The 14,988-nt window shown below is 38.7% G+C and overlaps 1 protein-coding gene across 2 annotated transcripts in view; it reads left to right on the top strand.

The window, feature by feature from the left end:
- Positions 1-14,988, top strand: part of cdkal1 (CDK5 regulatory subunit associated protein 1-like 1) — a 410,090-nt gene that overhangs the window by 289,628 nt on the left and 105,474 nt on the right. For both annotated transcript variants that reach the window (XM_079627099.1, XM_079627100.1), the window contains one exon: positions 3,413-3,558. In XM_079627099.1, coding sequence (XP_079483225.1) covers positions 3,413-3,558 — 146 coding nt within the window. The remainder of the gene's footprint in view (positions 1-3,412; positions 3,559-14,988) is intronic.

The raw sequence follows: 14,988 nt of genomic DNA, 5'->3' as shown, positions 1-14,988 counted from the left end.
ATAAACAAAGATTTTTAAGGAAATAATCCATCTCTGTGAGTCCATATAATACAAGTGGATTGTAATTCATGTACGTATGACAGTTGGTCGGAAGTTATTTTTAATAGTTAAAACAGTTTACATTATTAGTATTTTTCTTATCTAGCCTATTGTTTCACTCCAGAAGGCATTGGTTTATCCACCGAGGTCGCATGGACATCACGGTCACTGTGTGTGGTTTTTAAAGCATCTTTAGGACTCGCAGAGATGGATTACAATCCTTAAAATCTTAATTTGTGTTTTTCTGTAGAAAGAAAGTAAACTGCATCTGGGACAGCATGAGGGTGAGGAAAATAAGTGAGAATTGTATTTTTGGGTGAACTATCTCCTTAACATTCATATGCGGTTGGTATGCAAATCCATGATCAGCAGAGACTAATATGAATAAAGTGCAACCTCTTGTGTACTTGAGAACTGTGTTTGTTTGGATCTAGAGGAAATAAAAATATTTGCTAGATATCAGGTGTCTGAAGATCAAGATCCCACTCATTCAAATGTGATGTGTCTGAACAAAGTAAGACTCTTGTGTGATGTGGACACTATCACTCCATCCTCTGTGTCAGCAGCAGAATTCTACTTATGGAAAAGTTGCTCCACTCCCTGGAAAACGAGAAAGGAAACGTATTATAATCTAACAATACAAACTGCTTTGAACTCCCACATACAGTAACAAGACTTAAAATATTTATTTCAAACAAATTATATAAATGTTTTAAGGGATTTTACAGTACTGAATATTTACAGTCATGCACCATTTATCATCTGTAATACTGTTGTGTAACCAGTAGATGGCTGTATAGCCCTATATATAAACATATCCATGGCTGTGTATTCCCTAGTTGCTGGATGTTTTCAGTCATAATTACTTGCATGTATTAGGATTTGAATTTGGACATATATTTATTAATAAAGAGTATTAAAGTTTTTTTAAAAAAATTATCAGAAATGTTCATTTGAAGTGCAACACAGTAGCCTACAGATACTGTTCAGTACTCTAGCTCAATGTTGTTTGGGGTGGCTGGGGGAAATATGATCTAATCGAAGCAAATATGATCAAATTAAAGACTGTAATATGTAGATAAACAAGGCATGTAATGATTGGGCTAACAGTTAAATCAAGACAACACTGTATAATGTTACCAACACTGTATAATGTTATGGGCTCACTGAGCTCTAAAATGCCTCACCACCTGAAAAAGCAAGTACTGTATTGTGAATAGCATTAGTATTGTATAAAAAAAGTAAAAGAAAAAGACTTACCACGAGTATCCAGTATCCTGATATAGCAACGATGACTAATGATAATGATATCATTCGTCTGTACTATTCCTCCTATAATAAATAATCTCAACAATATAGTGTAACGCTACCAGCAAATAAAGATACAAATTTAATATCAGTACAATTAAATAGAAAGCAGCACTTTCAGACGCTCACATCCACACATGTAAACAGAACACTGACGTCTTCACTTCCAGGTCAAGAAGCTGTCCATCAAAAACTCAGTAGCCAATGAGAACACACTGCTACTAGCCCCGCCCCCACGAGAGCAATGTGTCAGAACTGCGAACGCAAACTCAGGGAGCGTAAACGAAAACTTCAGAAGCGTAAATGAAAACTCTGGAAGCGCATTTGTAAGTTCAGATCAGCGAAAGAAATATGAGAAATAGTTAGCAAAACATGCAGTGTTTTAAAAACGAAGTCAAAAAATGTGCCCGCGATTTATTCTTTTTCAGTTTCAAAGATATTTTTTTCAGTTTCAATCTATATTTCCTTCAGTTTCTTGAAAAGTTACGTTCATTTTTATTGGCACAAAAATAATTCCATACACACAGACATGACAAATACATCAAATACACAAAGCTTGAAATGTCTTTAAACAAAATAATTCAAAACGAAAAAAGAAAAAGGCGCTCTCTGATTATGTAATCCATTATTAGGCTTATTTATGTGCATTTCTCTCTATAAGCGCGTTCACACGGAGATGGCGATCGTCAACTTCATCTTTGCAGCCGAGTCGACACTTTTAGAGAAAACACTTGTTTATTAATAAAAATCAATACACGTGTCACCGGATTTAGGCCTACAGATGCACGCACACATATTTCGAAATAACGAGATATTGTGTTGAAATAACATTATTATTAATAATAGCCTACATCTTTTAGAATAGGCCTATTTGATTGAATGCTGAATGTTGCGCTTATTCAATTTAATACAATTAACTTTAATTGTGATCATTAACATAACTGAATATTAAATATTTAGTGACCAAGTTTTGCGCAGCTCCCCGTCAATGATCTAGCAGCACCCACTCAGCACATGCTGTCCCTGCAGAGAAGCTACGTAGGCAGTGTAATTTTTTTTTTTTTTTTTTTGTGAATCGCCATCATTAAGAAATGAGATCGCATTTATGTTTGAATCGAGATCGTGATTTTTTTTTCGATTAATCGTGGTGTCAATGCAGGCAGATCAATAATATTGTTAGATATTAAATGTCCCCAACTAAGCAAGCCAAAGGTGACACGTCACATTATCCTTCACAAATTATTTCAATATGCTTCTTTGCTGCTCAAGAAACATTCCTTATTATTATCAATGTTGAAAACAGTTGTGCGGCTTCATATTTTTGTGGAAACCATGATACATTTTATTTTTCAGGATGAATAGAAAGGTCAATAGATCCGCTCTCTTGTATTGGAGAGTTTAGCTTTGCTTCCCAGCCGCTGATCATCTTAGACACTGTCTTTCCCTGATCTCTCTGTTTTCTAGGACAACAGAGAGATGTCACTGTAACCAATATCTCACTGCTTCTTTGACCTTTCCTGACAGACTGGATCTGCTCTGACTGTCCCTCTAAATTTGGCTTTCAACTGTCTTTGTGTGCCGCATTCCTCTCTTAAGGGTAATGTGCCCGGAATGATGCCCGGACTTGATGTTCTCATCACAGGGACAAAAATACAAGGACTTTGCATATTTTTATTTTTATTTTCTTCTATATTGTGTTTGATGGGCTTCAGCATTGTGGACGTTTCTCTGAACACTCACAGATAAACTCGTGTTTATCACTGCAAACATGTTCATCAGCTTCTATTGTTGCTCTGCAGTGAAACATTAGCTGTCTAAGATAACCCTGAGCAGCTGTAGTGATGTGGTTAGATTGTGTTACTCTAAACCTCGGATATGAAAGACACACTACAGAACAAATTAGTGCCACATTTGTTGTGTATGTGTTGTTTTTTATAGGTTGTTGATGATGGTGTTGTCATGTTACAGAGGTCTATAAACACTGATGGAAATCAAAACTTTCTTTCTCTTTTTCCATCACATTATGTTTGTGTTGTAGCTCACCTTCCTTTGTCTGTCTCAACAGGAAATGGCCAAAATCCTTAACCACCCGCGAGTCTACGCCTTCCTCCATGTGCCTGTCCAATCAGCATCTGACAGTGTCCTGATGGACATGAAGAGAGAGTACTGCTGTGCCGACTTCAGACAGGTCATGGACTTCCTCAAGGAGAAGTGAGTACCTACAGTTACCTACTAATGATCGCTTTGTTTCTTCAAGATGGACACTTGACTTGCGCTTCCGATCATATGTGCAATTGATAACCAGACAGAGATTTTATTCTTTTAATGCTCTTTTACTCCGACTGACTTTTGTCATCCATGTGTTGAATGCTGGGTAATGGTGTATGAAGTGAGCACTACACTCGATAGTATAGATTAAATCTTGACATTTCACAAATGTCAGTTTTTTATGAGTTTGATAAGCTCTTCATTACTGTTTATGATTATTGTGCTCGAGTGCATTTGTTGGAGAGCAAATCAATGAGTCTGAAACACTGAAACATGGGTACGTATTGAGGAAACGATCCAGGCCAGTCAGATATCGATGTGTGTAGTTTAAAGGTAATTTCATGACATTCATAGAAAAACTTTTTAAGGCAGAGAGTCACGTTACCTTTCGTTTGCTTTCACTATTCTCACTCATATGGAGTTTGTCATTTATCTCATCACTGAAAATCATAAAAGAGGACGGCAGGGAATCTACTGAAGGAGTACAGCATTACATGTTCAACACACAAACACTGCTGATAGCTGCTGTAGTTATAGTGTGATTATTTGCCTTCATAAAGGCTGATCCTAATGTACAGCCACATTTACAACTGATTACCAGCACCTGCCGACAAGTCACACAAAAAAAACATCTGTTTGTCTCTCTCTTTTTCTCCCAGACACCATGATCTCAGTTTCACTGTTGGATGTTGTTGTTGAACACAATCCCAGTGGTCAAAGGTCTCAGTGCATATCTCAGGCTCTACTGCCACACACTCAAACATTAAATGGTTTCATTCCTGCCTGAGCCCGTCCAGGAGTCACCAGAGCACTGCTATATAAAAATATGCCCTGACTGTGGAATAAACAACCTGGACAACCTTATGTGGCTTACACCCTGGGCAGGTTTTTTACATGCAGTGATTTTCATCAATCCAAACAAAACCAATCCGATTTCAGTATCATATAAATCCCAATTTTATGTTACGACCAGCTCGTTTCAAGCCACAACATAAACTCGGGATCAAACACCAGCGTTCAATTAATTATTTTTTGTTTATTTTCTTTAACAAATATAACAATAACCACTCATAACAAACATAAGTCTAGGGAAAATAAAGAAACAAAGAAATAACAACAAAATATTAAAGCTACATGATATAAGATGCGTATAAGAAAGAAAATCAATGAGATGCTAAGAGCCGCTCCTGTGAGAAACTCCCACAGAGAGTCTGGGATTATTAGGATTCATGTAAATGCAGCTACTGAACAAACTTTCCAATCTGATTCACTTTGCAACCCAACACACAAAATGCCATCAAGTTAGTTGTAATATATTTGACTATATTGAGGACATTTGGCCCTCACAAGTATAGCTAAGCAAGCACACACACACACACACATGCATACTCAAACAGACAGACAGACAGACAGACAAACAAACAGAAAGGACAGGGACAGTCCCACCCAGTGGTCATTATGACGATGTACTGTATATACTCTGCACGTACAGGGGTGCACATTAGTCTGCTTGTTACTATATGTCATCAGAAGGATGAAGGGTCTTTCTTGCTCAATTTAAAAATTGTGCCATACATGGTGCGTTGAAAGGTTAGTGGCATTCGGGTCAAAGTTGCAGTAGTTTCCCTCCTAGAGGACACATTCATGCCCATCACTCATTTTTAAGAGCCTAGAGCGGTCAGGGCCAGTCATCTGTAGGCAGCCCCAGAAGAGGCCCAGCGATGGGTCTTATCTTTTACACAGACGCCGACTGACCCTTATACCTCAGACACACAGAGCTCACTTTACCAGCAGCTGTGCCGCAGAGGTCAAACTCCTGTTTCCTTATCAAGTTGCTCAGAGTTGTTTCAGACGTCTCAACACGTAATTTCTGCTCACAGCAGAACTTTAGGGAAGTAATGCTGAAAAACCAAGGCCCTTGATGTCAGAGACTGGGGAGATCCCTGAGGTCTTGTCTGACAGCTGTGGTGGATTTGGGACTGTAGAGGAAAACATTCCCACATGACACAGAAAGAGTTTGGTTATGGGGTGAGACAAGGAAGGATGAGAAAATGAAATGATTTGTTCCTATGTTCAGCCTACTTAAGAATAATTTGTTCTGCTGGAATGGTTTACTATGCCAACCTGTTTGCTGGACATGAGATGCCTCATCACATGGATTGCACTGGTTCCTGATTAAGACTCTTCCAAACTTCTCGTTTCGCACCCGGGTCACAAACAAACCCCATTTATTGCTTCCTCTGAACTTTAAAAGAGTCATTTTAATACAATTTTCTCAATCTGGAGTCATCAGCTCCGGCATCCTGTCAGTCTGTCTGAGAGGTGTTTAAGCCTCACTGAGTAGGACTCCTAAAAGCCCAAGCTATTACAATCACCTTCTCTCATGCTAAATTAAAGTGATTCAAACTCCAGTCTGGAGAACAGGGTTAATGACACTAGCGTTTGATGAATGCAGTTATAATGTGCAATAAGTGGACTCACCCGGCGTGGAACGAGCTCAAGATGAGTCTGCTTCTCCGGTAATATAGTGGAGAAGTCATTAAAGGTGTTTCTGAGCAGAGCGATTGCTTCTCTATGTATTTGTGATCCCCACCGCCAGCAGCCATGATTCCAGACCTCTCAAGCAGTATTTGGTCCTAATAGCTACACTGTAATTTTTTAAAAATCTTTTACAGAATTTTTTTACAGTCCTTTACAGAAATTTAAATACAATTTAAAAGAAAAGAAAACGTACAAACAATATCTGTAAAATGAAAAAAAAAAACAGAAACACTTTCAACCACATGAATTATATAGAGCCACCTGAATTGTTCGAGGGGAGGGTCTATTGGCAGGTAAATGTATGTTGTTGTTATTTTCAGATCTTTCGATCTAATGGATGAAATAAGCTTGCACAATTTACATATGAACACGAAAGGAGACAATGGAAAGCAGCCTACTTGCCCAGCTGAATGTTATGAAAATATTTATAGTGAATATATGAATGATATGTGCAAAAGACCTATAAAGGAAAAGAACATTTTAAATCGCCTTCATTAAAAATGAAGATGATGATAAAAATCATGATAAACTAAATAAAAACACAAACTCGGTCTTAATAGATAAGAGGAATGGACATCCTTCATTCTGGACACCTGTCACTGTCATTTCTTTGTCCTGTAAATGTAAGAAATGTCTTATATTCAATTAAACGCTGTTATCCCTTTACAGTTGCCATTCTCATAAAATACTCAATTACATATTGACAATGTCCAACAACAGATATTTCAGCTAAATTAACATTTTTGTGCTGAATATTAATTGTCTTCCTCATAATGCGTCCTGTCTGTTTGTCGCTCAAGCGTGCGCCGGCTCTTATTCAGTAAGGTCTGAAGTTTAACACAGACTGTCAGGATGCTTGTGTGAATTTGTAACACTTTCAGATAAGGATATAACTGTAAAATGAAAGTTTTGCTCTGAGGAAATATACATCACACTAAACAGCACATACATCTGTCAAAGCACCTGAAAGGTAAAGCCATGTTAAACATTATGCTAATGCCTTAGCTTGAAGCCTAAAATAAAGAATTATCATGTTTTGGGCAACTTGGATCACATACCTTTCCAGCAGCAGCTCACTCAGTTTTCTCCACTATTTTTAGATGTATTTAGTCCATACAAATGCTTTATCCGGTGCTGTAATTTGATGCGACTGGCCGGAGTTTTCCATGCACGGTGGCGGGTAGACGCGACTAATCGATAATGAAATTTGTGGTCGATGATTTTCATTATCGATAATTATCGTTTTGATCGAAAAGTTGTTGCAGCCCTAGTTCGAAGGCATTCAAAGGCAAAATTGGACAAGCTCAAAACATTTTAGAACCTGTTTACGGGTGTATTTACTGTCGTCCAAACAGTAAAGAGGGCCTAGAGCACATTTGTTAATGCAATAAAACTGCAAGAGAAATTATGATCAGATGATGTTGGCTACTTATTGGTAGTGATATAGTCATAATGTTGTGGCCTGATTCATTGATACAACCCAGAGTCAAACAAATAAAAGACCTTCTGAAGCGAAGCATTTAAAAAAAATGTTTGAAGGTATAATAGGTTTATTTAACATGCAGTTAGAAATAGTACAGGAAATGAATAATCAAATGTAAAAAATAAAATACTGCATAGTCTTCTTTTAAATATATTATTAATGCTGCTGATGAAGTTATTCAGTCAGAGCCCTGAGTGATTGTTTTATTAACATTAATGATACAGAGAGCAGCAGATATATTGGACTACTGTAACTTTAAGGCTGATTGCACGGATCCATTATACTGATGCACACCCGGTTTACACCCAACTGTTTACCGCTTAACACTTTCTAACATCAGGCAGATCCCTCTCTTTGTCTCATTCATGAGTTTTTATTTTATTTTACTGTCTCATTCATGAGTTTCATCAATGTAAAGTGTAAATAATGACACTTATATGATTAAGTGTATATTTTTACATACTGCAATATACACGATACAGCAAAATCTCATGAATGAATGAGAACATGAATGTGTGTCAGTGTGATGCATCCTATAGCTGTCTTGATTTGAAATAATGTCCTTTGTGGACCCATAAATCTGTGGAGATCTTTCTAAGAAACGGAAGAGCAGAATAGAATTGTAAATGGAAATATGAGCATGTCTTCTCAGGCAGTTTCCGTGAACGTTCAGCACTACAATCACTTACCTGATTGTGACGAGGTAACGTTACTAACGTTGGTTAGCGCAGGGTTGCCCGAGGAGGACGAGACAGTGGACCTGCACAGACATGTCCCCACCACTTTTTGCTTGGGTCGATATTGTCCCCACCACTTTTTAAAACATCTCGCGGCACGAATGTTCCAATACATATAAATAAAACATCTCCAGTTAACTAGCAGAGCAATAATTTTGTTGATTTGTTAAATAAGAGACAATCTAGGGCAGAAATATGCATATCATAATCAAGTGATCAAAGTGCCCGTTGCCGCTGCGATCAGTGGTGCGGATACAGTGTTTTCGCTTGTGACTCGCGCACACCGCACTGTCTTCACTCGGACGCGCGCTTCATATACGTGTCCCTGCTTGATATACAACCACTGATGAGCATAATCAGTTTTGATGAGAAAAAAAAAAAACTATACGAGTGTGGATTAGAACCCAGAACTTCTGTCACGCTACCACTGGATCATTAAGGTACACGTTAAATAGCCGCCGCAGATTTATGTATTTATTCATACGATAATTCTCGGCACTGACATCTCATTAACGACAAATTAAACCCCATGTACTATTTAAATAGATTGTTGGAAATTATGTTATTGTACATATATCTCATTTAGCATTGTATTACCAACCCCCACCCCACCTGTCCCACCCACTTTTTAAAACAAAGTTACGCCACTGGACGCTCCTTGTTTATTTGTACACCATGCAGGCGTAGGTGTTTAGTCATATCTGTAGTGCATCCTCCCGTGCAAGAAATAAGTGTCACATGTGTTGCACTGTGCCGACCCAGGCTTTTTTAATGAAGCCACACTTTCGAGCGCTGCTTACCGTGCTGCATGGCTGTAACAGAACAAGCGGGCACGGCAAGCACTTCCGCAAATCCGGTGGCCACTATGGAAACCAAAACTTGCGCATTTGGAACCGATGATCAGAATCGAAAACACATTTTCTAAACAATTCCAATGGCATCGTTATTTTTTAAACGGTTCCAAGTTGGAACCGGTTCTCGATGCCCAACCCTAGGCGTATCTGTTCAACAGATGCACTGCAGCCAAAGTTTTTTTTTTTTTTGTGGTGGTGGTTTCAGTCTCGTTAACAGATTACACGGGCGTTAAATGCAAAAAAAAAAAAAAAATTAAGTTTCATGATTTCAAGATTAGTGTAGGGAAGATAAAAACATGTTTCTTCATTATTATGTCCTTTATTTTGTTCATTCATTTTCATTTGTTCTTAGAAGTCTTAATTTCTGGATACTAACAGTCTTTGTCTCTTGACTTTTTAGCTCACAAATAATAATAAATTCTGAGGGTTAGGGTTAGAATGTGCATTCTTCCTTTCTGTTTTTCTTACACTGACAATATAAATGTGAAAAGATCTAAATACTTGAATGTAAAGTTGTATAGACTGATCATGCAGTGTTGTTTTATTGCAACAGCAGTTGTTGTCATCCTAGATGAAGCATCAATTGTTCTCTGATTCAGAAGCTCCTGGTGATTCATGATTCAGATCATCAGCTCATGTGTGAGTCCAGTGTTCACAATCCGCTGCGCTTTCAGGTAGTAGCTGAACCTGGCCCTTCACTTGACCACGCTTGTCTCGTGCTTTAATTGCGCTGAGACGTGTTGAAGCATGTGTGAGTGTGCAAATGCAGTGATGGAGAGAGTCACGACTGATGTTTACAGACTCCTCTTCTGTAGTCTGTTGCATTCTCTAGACAAACAGACTCATGGGCGATAATGTATTTGTAGTTAGTCATTATGTTTCTCAGTACTGTGGGATCTCACTAGCATTCCTGTCCTTGAGTTAGACGCAGCATTACCTGTTGATGTTTAAGCCCTGATTTTCTACTTGATCACGTAACACATTTAGTCTCCATCGGTCATAATCTATCGTTACCACAGTCACCACCAAATCATTGAGTCTTTTCCTTCAGATGTCTTTTTCACACCATGCCATACCCTCGGCTTCCAAGTTCCCGATGGAGGAAATTCGATTTCTGCTGTGTGGAGTGAACTAAATGGAAGCAAAAGCAGTGTTCATCTGTACTTTGATGCACCTCTCTTTTATTTAATGTTATTGTGTGGAGAGAGGTGGACAGAAGGGTTTGACTGGACATCAGCAACAAAAGATGTTTCTTCTTTTTGATTACTCAATTTTATTATTTGCATTTAGCAAATTGTTTTTAGTCTATATTTATTCAGGGACAGGAATCCTTCTACTTTTTCCAACGCGTGCGGGATGGTGTATGCGTAGTTAGTGAGACTTAGGATAGGTAATGTTTCAAATGTACACAGGACACCGGAGAGGAGCAATGGATCAGGTTCCCTTGAGGCAGGCGGGAAAGTTTTGGCGCTCTCACGTCTGACTGGCGGGATTTCCCACTCCTGGCACACGCTCTGCTCACTTGTCACCCTGAGTCATGCTGTTTGTGTCCTGAAACTCATTGTTTGTTCTGCGCTCGTTCCCGCCACACGCGTTCCCGCCTCCTCCGCTCCGATCCCGCCTGGATTAGAGTTTCTTGACAACTCTGTCCGTCTCGTTAATCTGTTTAATGTGAGTCATTGTTTTGTCAACCGTGCTGACTCAAAGCGCACACACACATCCACACTATTGTATAATAAATGACTCGTCGCCTCATAGCATTCACTGTCACGCACATGCATCAACCCACTTTAACTCTGTTTTCTGTCTCACATCGGCTCTTATGGCACAAACCCTTGTGTTTGCCGCCTGAGCAAGAGCTGGAATCTGTAGAACCGGTTCTAGGTGTGTCGTATGTAGGATGTGTTTGCTTCCCCCTGTGGGATGAAACATGAGAAGGACGGTTCATTTATTCTGTTGAAATACTGTTTTCATGCCTTAATGTAGATAGATGGCTTTAGATTATCTATTCATAGGTTTCTCTGAAAAGAGTAAGACTTTGATGATACATTATCATATGGCCAGCAGCCATATCCCCCTGTAGCCCAAGACCAGTTGCCCACTGAAGTTAAGCAGGACTGAGCCTGGTTAGTACCTGGATGGGAGACTCCTGGGAAAACCAGGTTGCTGCTGGTAGAGGTGTTTGTGAGGCCAGCAGGAGGTGCTCACCCTGTGGTCTGTGTGGGTCCTAACACCCCAGTATAGTGACGGGGACACTATACTGCCAAAGAACGCCGTCCTTCAGATGAGACGTTAAACCGAGGTCCTGACTCTCTGTGGTCATTAAAAATCCCCAAATTGCCCCTTGGCCTCTGTCCATCATGGCCTCCTAATCATAACCCATATACTGATTGGCTTCATCACTGTCTCCTCTCCACCAGTAAGCTGGTGTGTGGTGGGCGTTCTGGCGCAATATGGCTGCCGTCGCATCATCCAGGTGGATGCTGCACATTGGTGGTGGTTGAGGAGATTACCCCTTCTATGTAAAGCGCTTTGAGGTCTAAAAAAAAAGCGCTATATAAATGTAACAAAATATTATTGTTATTACATTGATCTGTTTGTGCCGAGGAGGTCAGTTGTACCTGGACAATGTTGTCTGTCAGCATTCCCTTTCTGGAGCCCCTGGAATATGACGTCATTTTGACATCGATTACTGATGACATAACAAGAACATGACATCACAGACAGCAGACAAACCATTCAATTGAGGTTGTTTTAAGAGTGACTGCATTCACAATATTGTGTCTCATTGTTTTTATTAAAAAAGAAGCCAACCCCTTTGGTTTGAGCATAACCGACACAGCAACATTGACTCAACCAATGGTTTTAAGGACGGGACTTTGTATTTATGTGACCAATGGCTGATGGGGGAGTGTTCAGGAAACAGTCTTCATTTTTGCAGTACTCTCTGGTGACACTAGAGGCACTGACATCACACACCTCGTATTGATCCTGCTTGAAGGTTCTGGTCTCTCACTTCTACATTTCCACACGTTAATGTGTTGAACTTGTTGTGTAATCCATCAGTTGTAACTGGAAAAACTTGATGTGTGTTATCTCTGTTTTAGAGCTGCATAAACAGTGGCCTCCTAGTAATTAAGTGAGCCGTTTATGCCTGCTGACTGCACTGCCACTCGCCTGCAAAGTGTTACCAAACCTGTCCATACATAAGAAATCTGCACTCTGGACATTTATTATAAGAAATATCTATCTATCTAAAAAAAACAGAAGTAGATAAAGAATGGCTCATTAACTCTGTCCACTGACGGTAATAAATCCTCACGTTGAACGCACTAGCTAATAGATCCCTTTCATTGATCAGTTTAGAACAGAAGTGCTAGTCCAGGATGAGCTGGCCTGTTGGTCAGGGACAGCCATTTTAGCTGTTTCCATTTCCCTTGAAATTGCGCAAATTGAAATTGAAAATACACCCAGTGGAAAAACGTCAATTTTGCAAAAACTCCCATATATAGCAAACAAGTTTTTACGCTGAGGTGGTTTTTCAGGCAAATCGAAAAATAAATATTTAGCAAAACTGAAATGGAAACGTTTTTTTTTTTTTTGCATTTACAGGTCACCTTACGTACGTAAAAGTCGATCATTATTTAAAGATGACGCGATATGTTTGGACAGAAGACGAGACAAAAGACAAGTATTATTAGGGAATACTGGATTCTAAACAACTAAGAAATGCCACTGTTTATCAAGACCTTGAAGCAGATTTGAGGGAGAAAAACCCTCAACGATACACAAATGTCCTCACAAATCATCATGGCAACTTGGACAAAGACATTTCATGACAATTTTCAAGTCAATCTTACTAATGGTTGCTTAGTTATAGCTTTTTTATGTTTTTTTTTTTTCATATAGTCAAGTCACCTTCATAAATATAGTGCTTTGAGCAATACAGATAGTTTCAAAGCAGCTTTACAGTCATAATAGGAAACGAATGGAGCAGAGATTGTTTTAGTTTTACAGCCAAGTTAAAGTAAAGTGTCCAGTTAAAGTTTTTATTTTTTTTATTCATTCACTTCCATTGTAAAAAATCATTATCACCGCTTTAACTAAAAACAGAAAACGTTTAATGTGTTCTGGCCGTTCAATTGCACGACAACGGTGTTTGGTGGCTATAACGCCACCAAGTGGTGAATCGCCAAAGTTTTATTTGTGTGACCACAGAATGAGCTTGCTATGAGTATAACAAGTTTGAAAATAGCTCAATGTGTTCAAGAGTTATAGCCATTTTAGTGAAAGTGGCCCTGCCTGCTTCGAACGTTTTGGCATCCCATCGCGAGCGTAAATCATAGATCAAAATTATTTTGTGCGTGACCACTTGCGTGGAGCGAACGGTTTCAGTTAATCAATTAATTGAAAACGCTCGCTCTTCTCCGCACCGTTATGGAAGCTGTGTGGCCGAATTAGCGATTTAAAAGTGTGGTGCAAAAGAGGGGAAATTCCTCACCCCACCCCCCGATACCAGTGTTGTCTCATGTCGATTAAAATGTCCTCACCGTCACGTCCCTAGTTTTGACTAAATCAGCCTATGAGGAGTTCGAAAAAGTCGATTTTTCTGAAAATTCTAAATGAAAAAAAAAAAATGTAAAGGTAAAAATTTTATCGGAGATATACGTTTATGATACGTTCATAAACACACATAAAAGACACTTGAGTCTACGACAAACAGTCTGAGTTTTTGATCGCTGTAGCGCCCCCTATTGGCCAATTGGGGCCATACCTTGTTAATGTCTCCCCAAATTGAGACCTACCTTCTGGCCAGGTTTCAAGTCTCTAGGCCAGAGATGCCCAAACTAGGGCCCGCGGGCCAAAGTTGGCCCCTGGTAACATTTGATGTTGCCCACCATACCATCCGAGGAGAGGGAGAGAGAGACGTCGTAAAGGGGCCTTTCACATATCGCGTCTTTTGCGCGCTCAAGTTCGTTCAAATGTAGGCGCGCGCGTGCAGCCAGGTGCAGCGAGAACTTTTCAGAATGCTGTTGGAAAACCATTAGCTACTAAAACCTCTTTGTCGTTGTGGAGCACGCAGTGCATGGTTGCATAGCAACAACAGATGCCACAGGAAAATCGGACCGAATTTATAAAATATAGGCTAAGTTAATGTGCATTGTAAATGTCAGTAATTTATCTTTTTTGACTCATTCTTTTTAGAAAAAATTATTTAAAGCCTGAAATGTGTGAGGTTTGTCGTTTTATAAAACCTTTTTGTCAAAACTTTATTTGAACTTGTACATGTTAGTAGATAACATGTTGCAAGACACTCTTTTTAAATCTGGCCATCTTTTTTTAATGTTATTATTTTAATGTTTATGTATACAAAAGGTGCATATTGATGCTAATTTTATTTGTTATTTGCTGTTTTTTTACATAAAACTTTGTGAATTGATTTCATTGTGTAGTACTTTTTGAACAGGATTCTGTGATAAACGTGATCATTTTTGTAATTGTAACTATAATCATGAAATGTTTGTGCCATTTCATCACGTTATGATCAACTAAAATCAACTAGAATTGTGTTATATGCTAAATTGTATATGCAAAATACAATAATTTTTTATAAAATAATTTGATTAAATTTATGAAAAGGACACAAAAGATGATGCATGCATATAATTAGGTTTAAAAAATGGCTTTATAAAGGTAAAAAGTCAATCAATTGAAATTGAAATCAATTGAAACATTGGGAAAATATTGAGATATAATT

This window comes from Phoxinus phoxinus, assembly GCF_949152265.1.
Source record: "Phoxinus phoxinus genome assembly, chromosome: 10".
NCBI classification, from domain to species: Eukaryota; Metazoa; Chordata; class Actinopteri; order Cypriniformes; family Leuciscidae; genus Phoxinus; species Phoxinus phoxinus.
The sequence above is the reverse complement of the archived record's forward strand: the minus strand, read 5'-3'. Positions and strand labels throughout refer to the sequence as shown.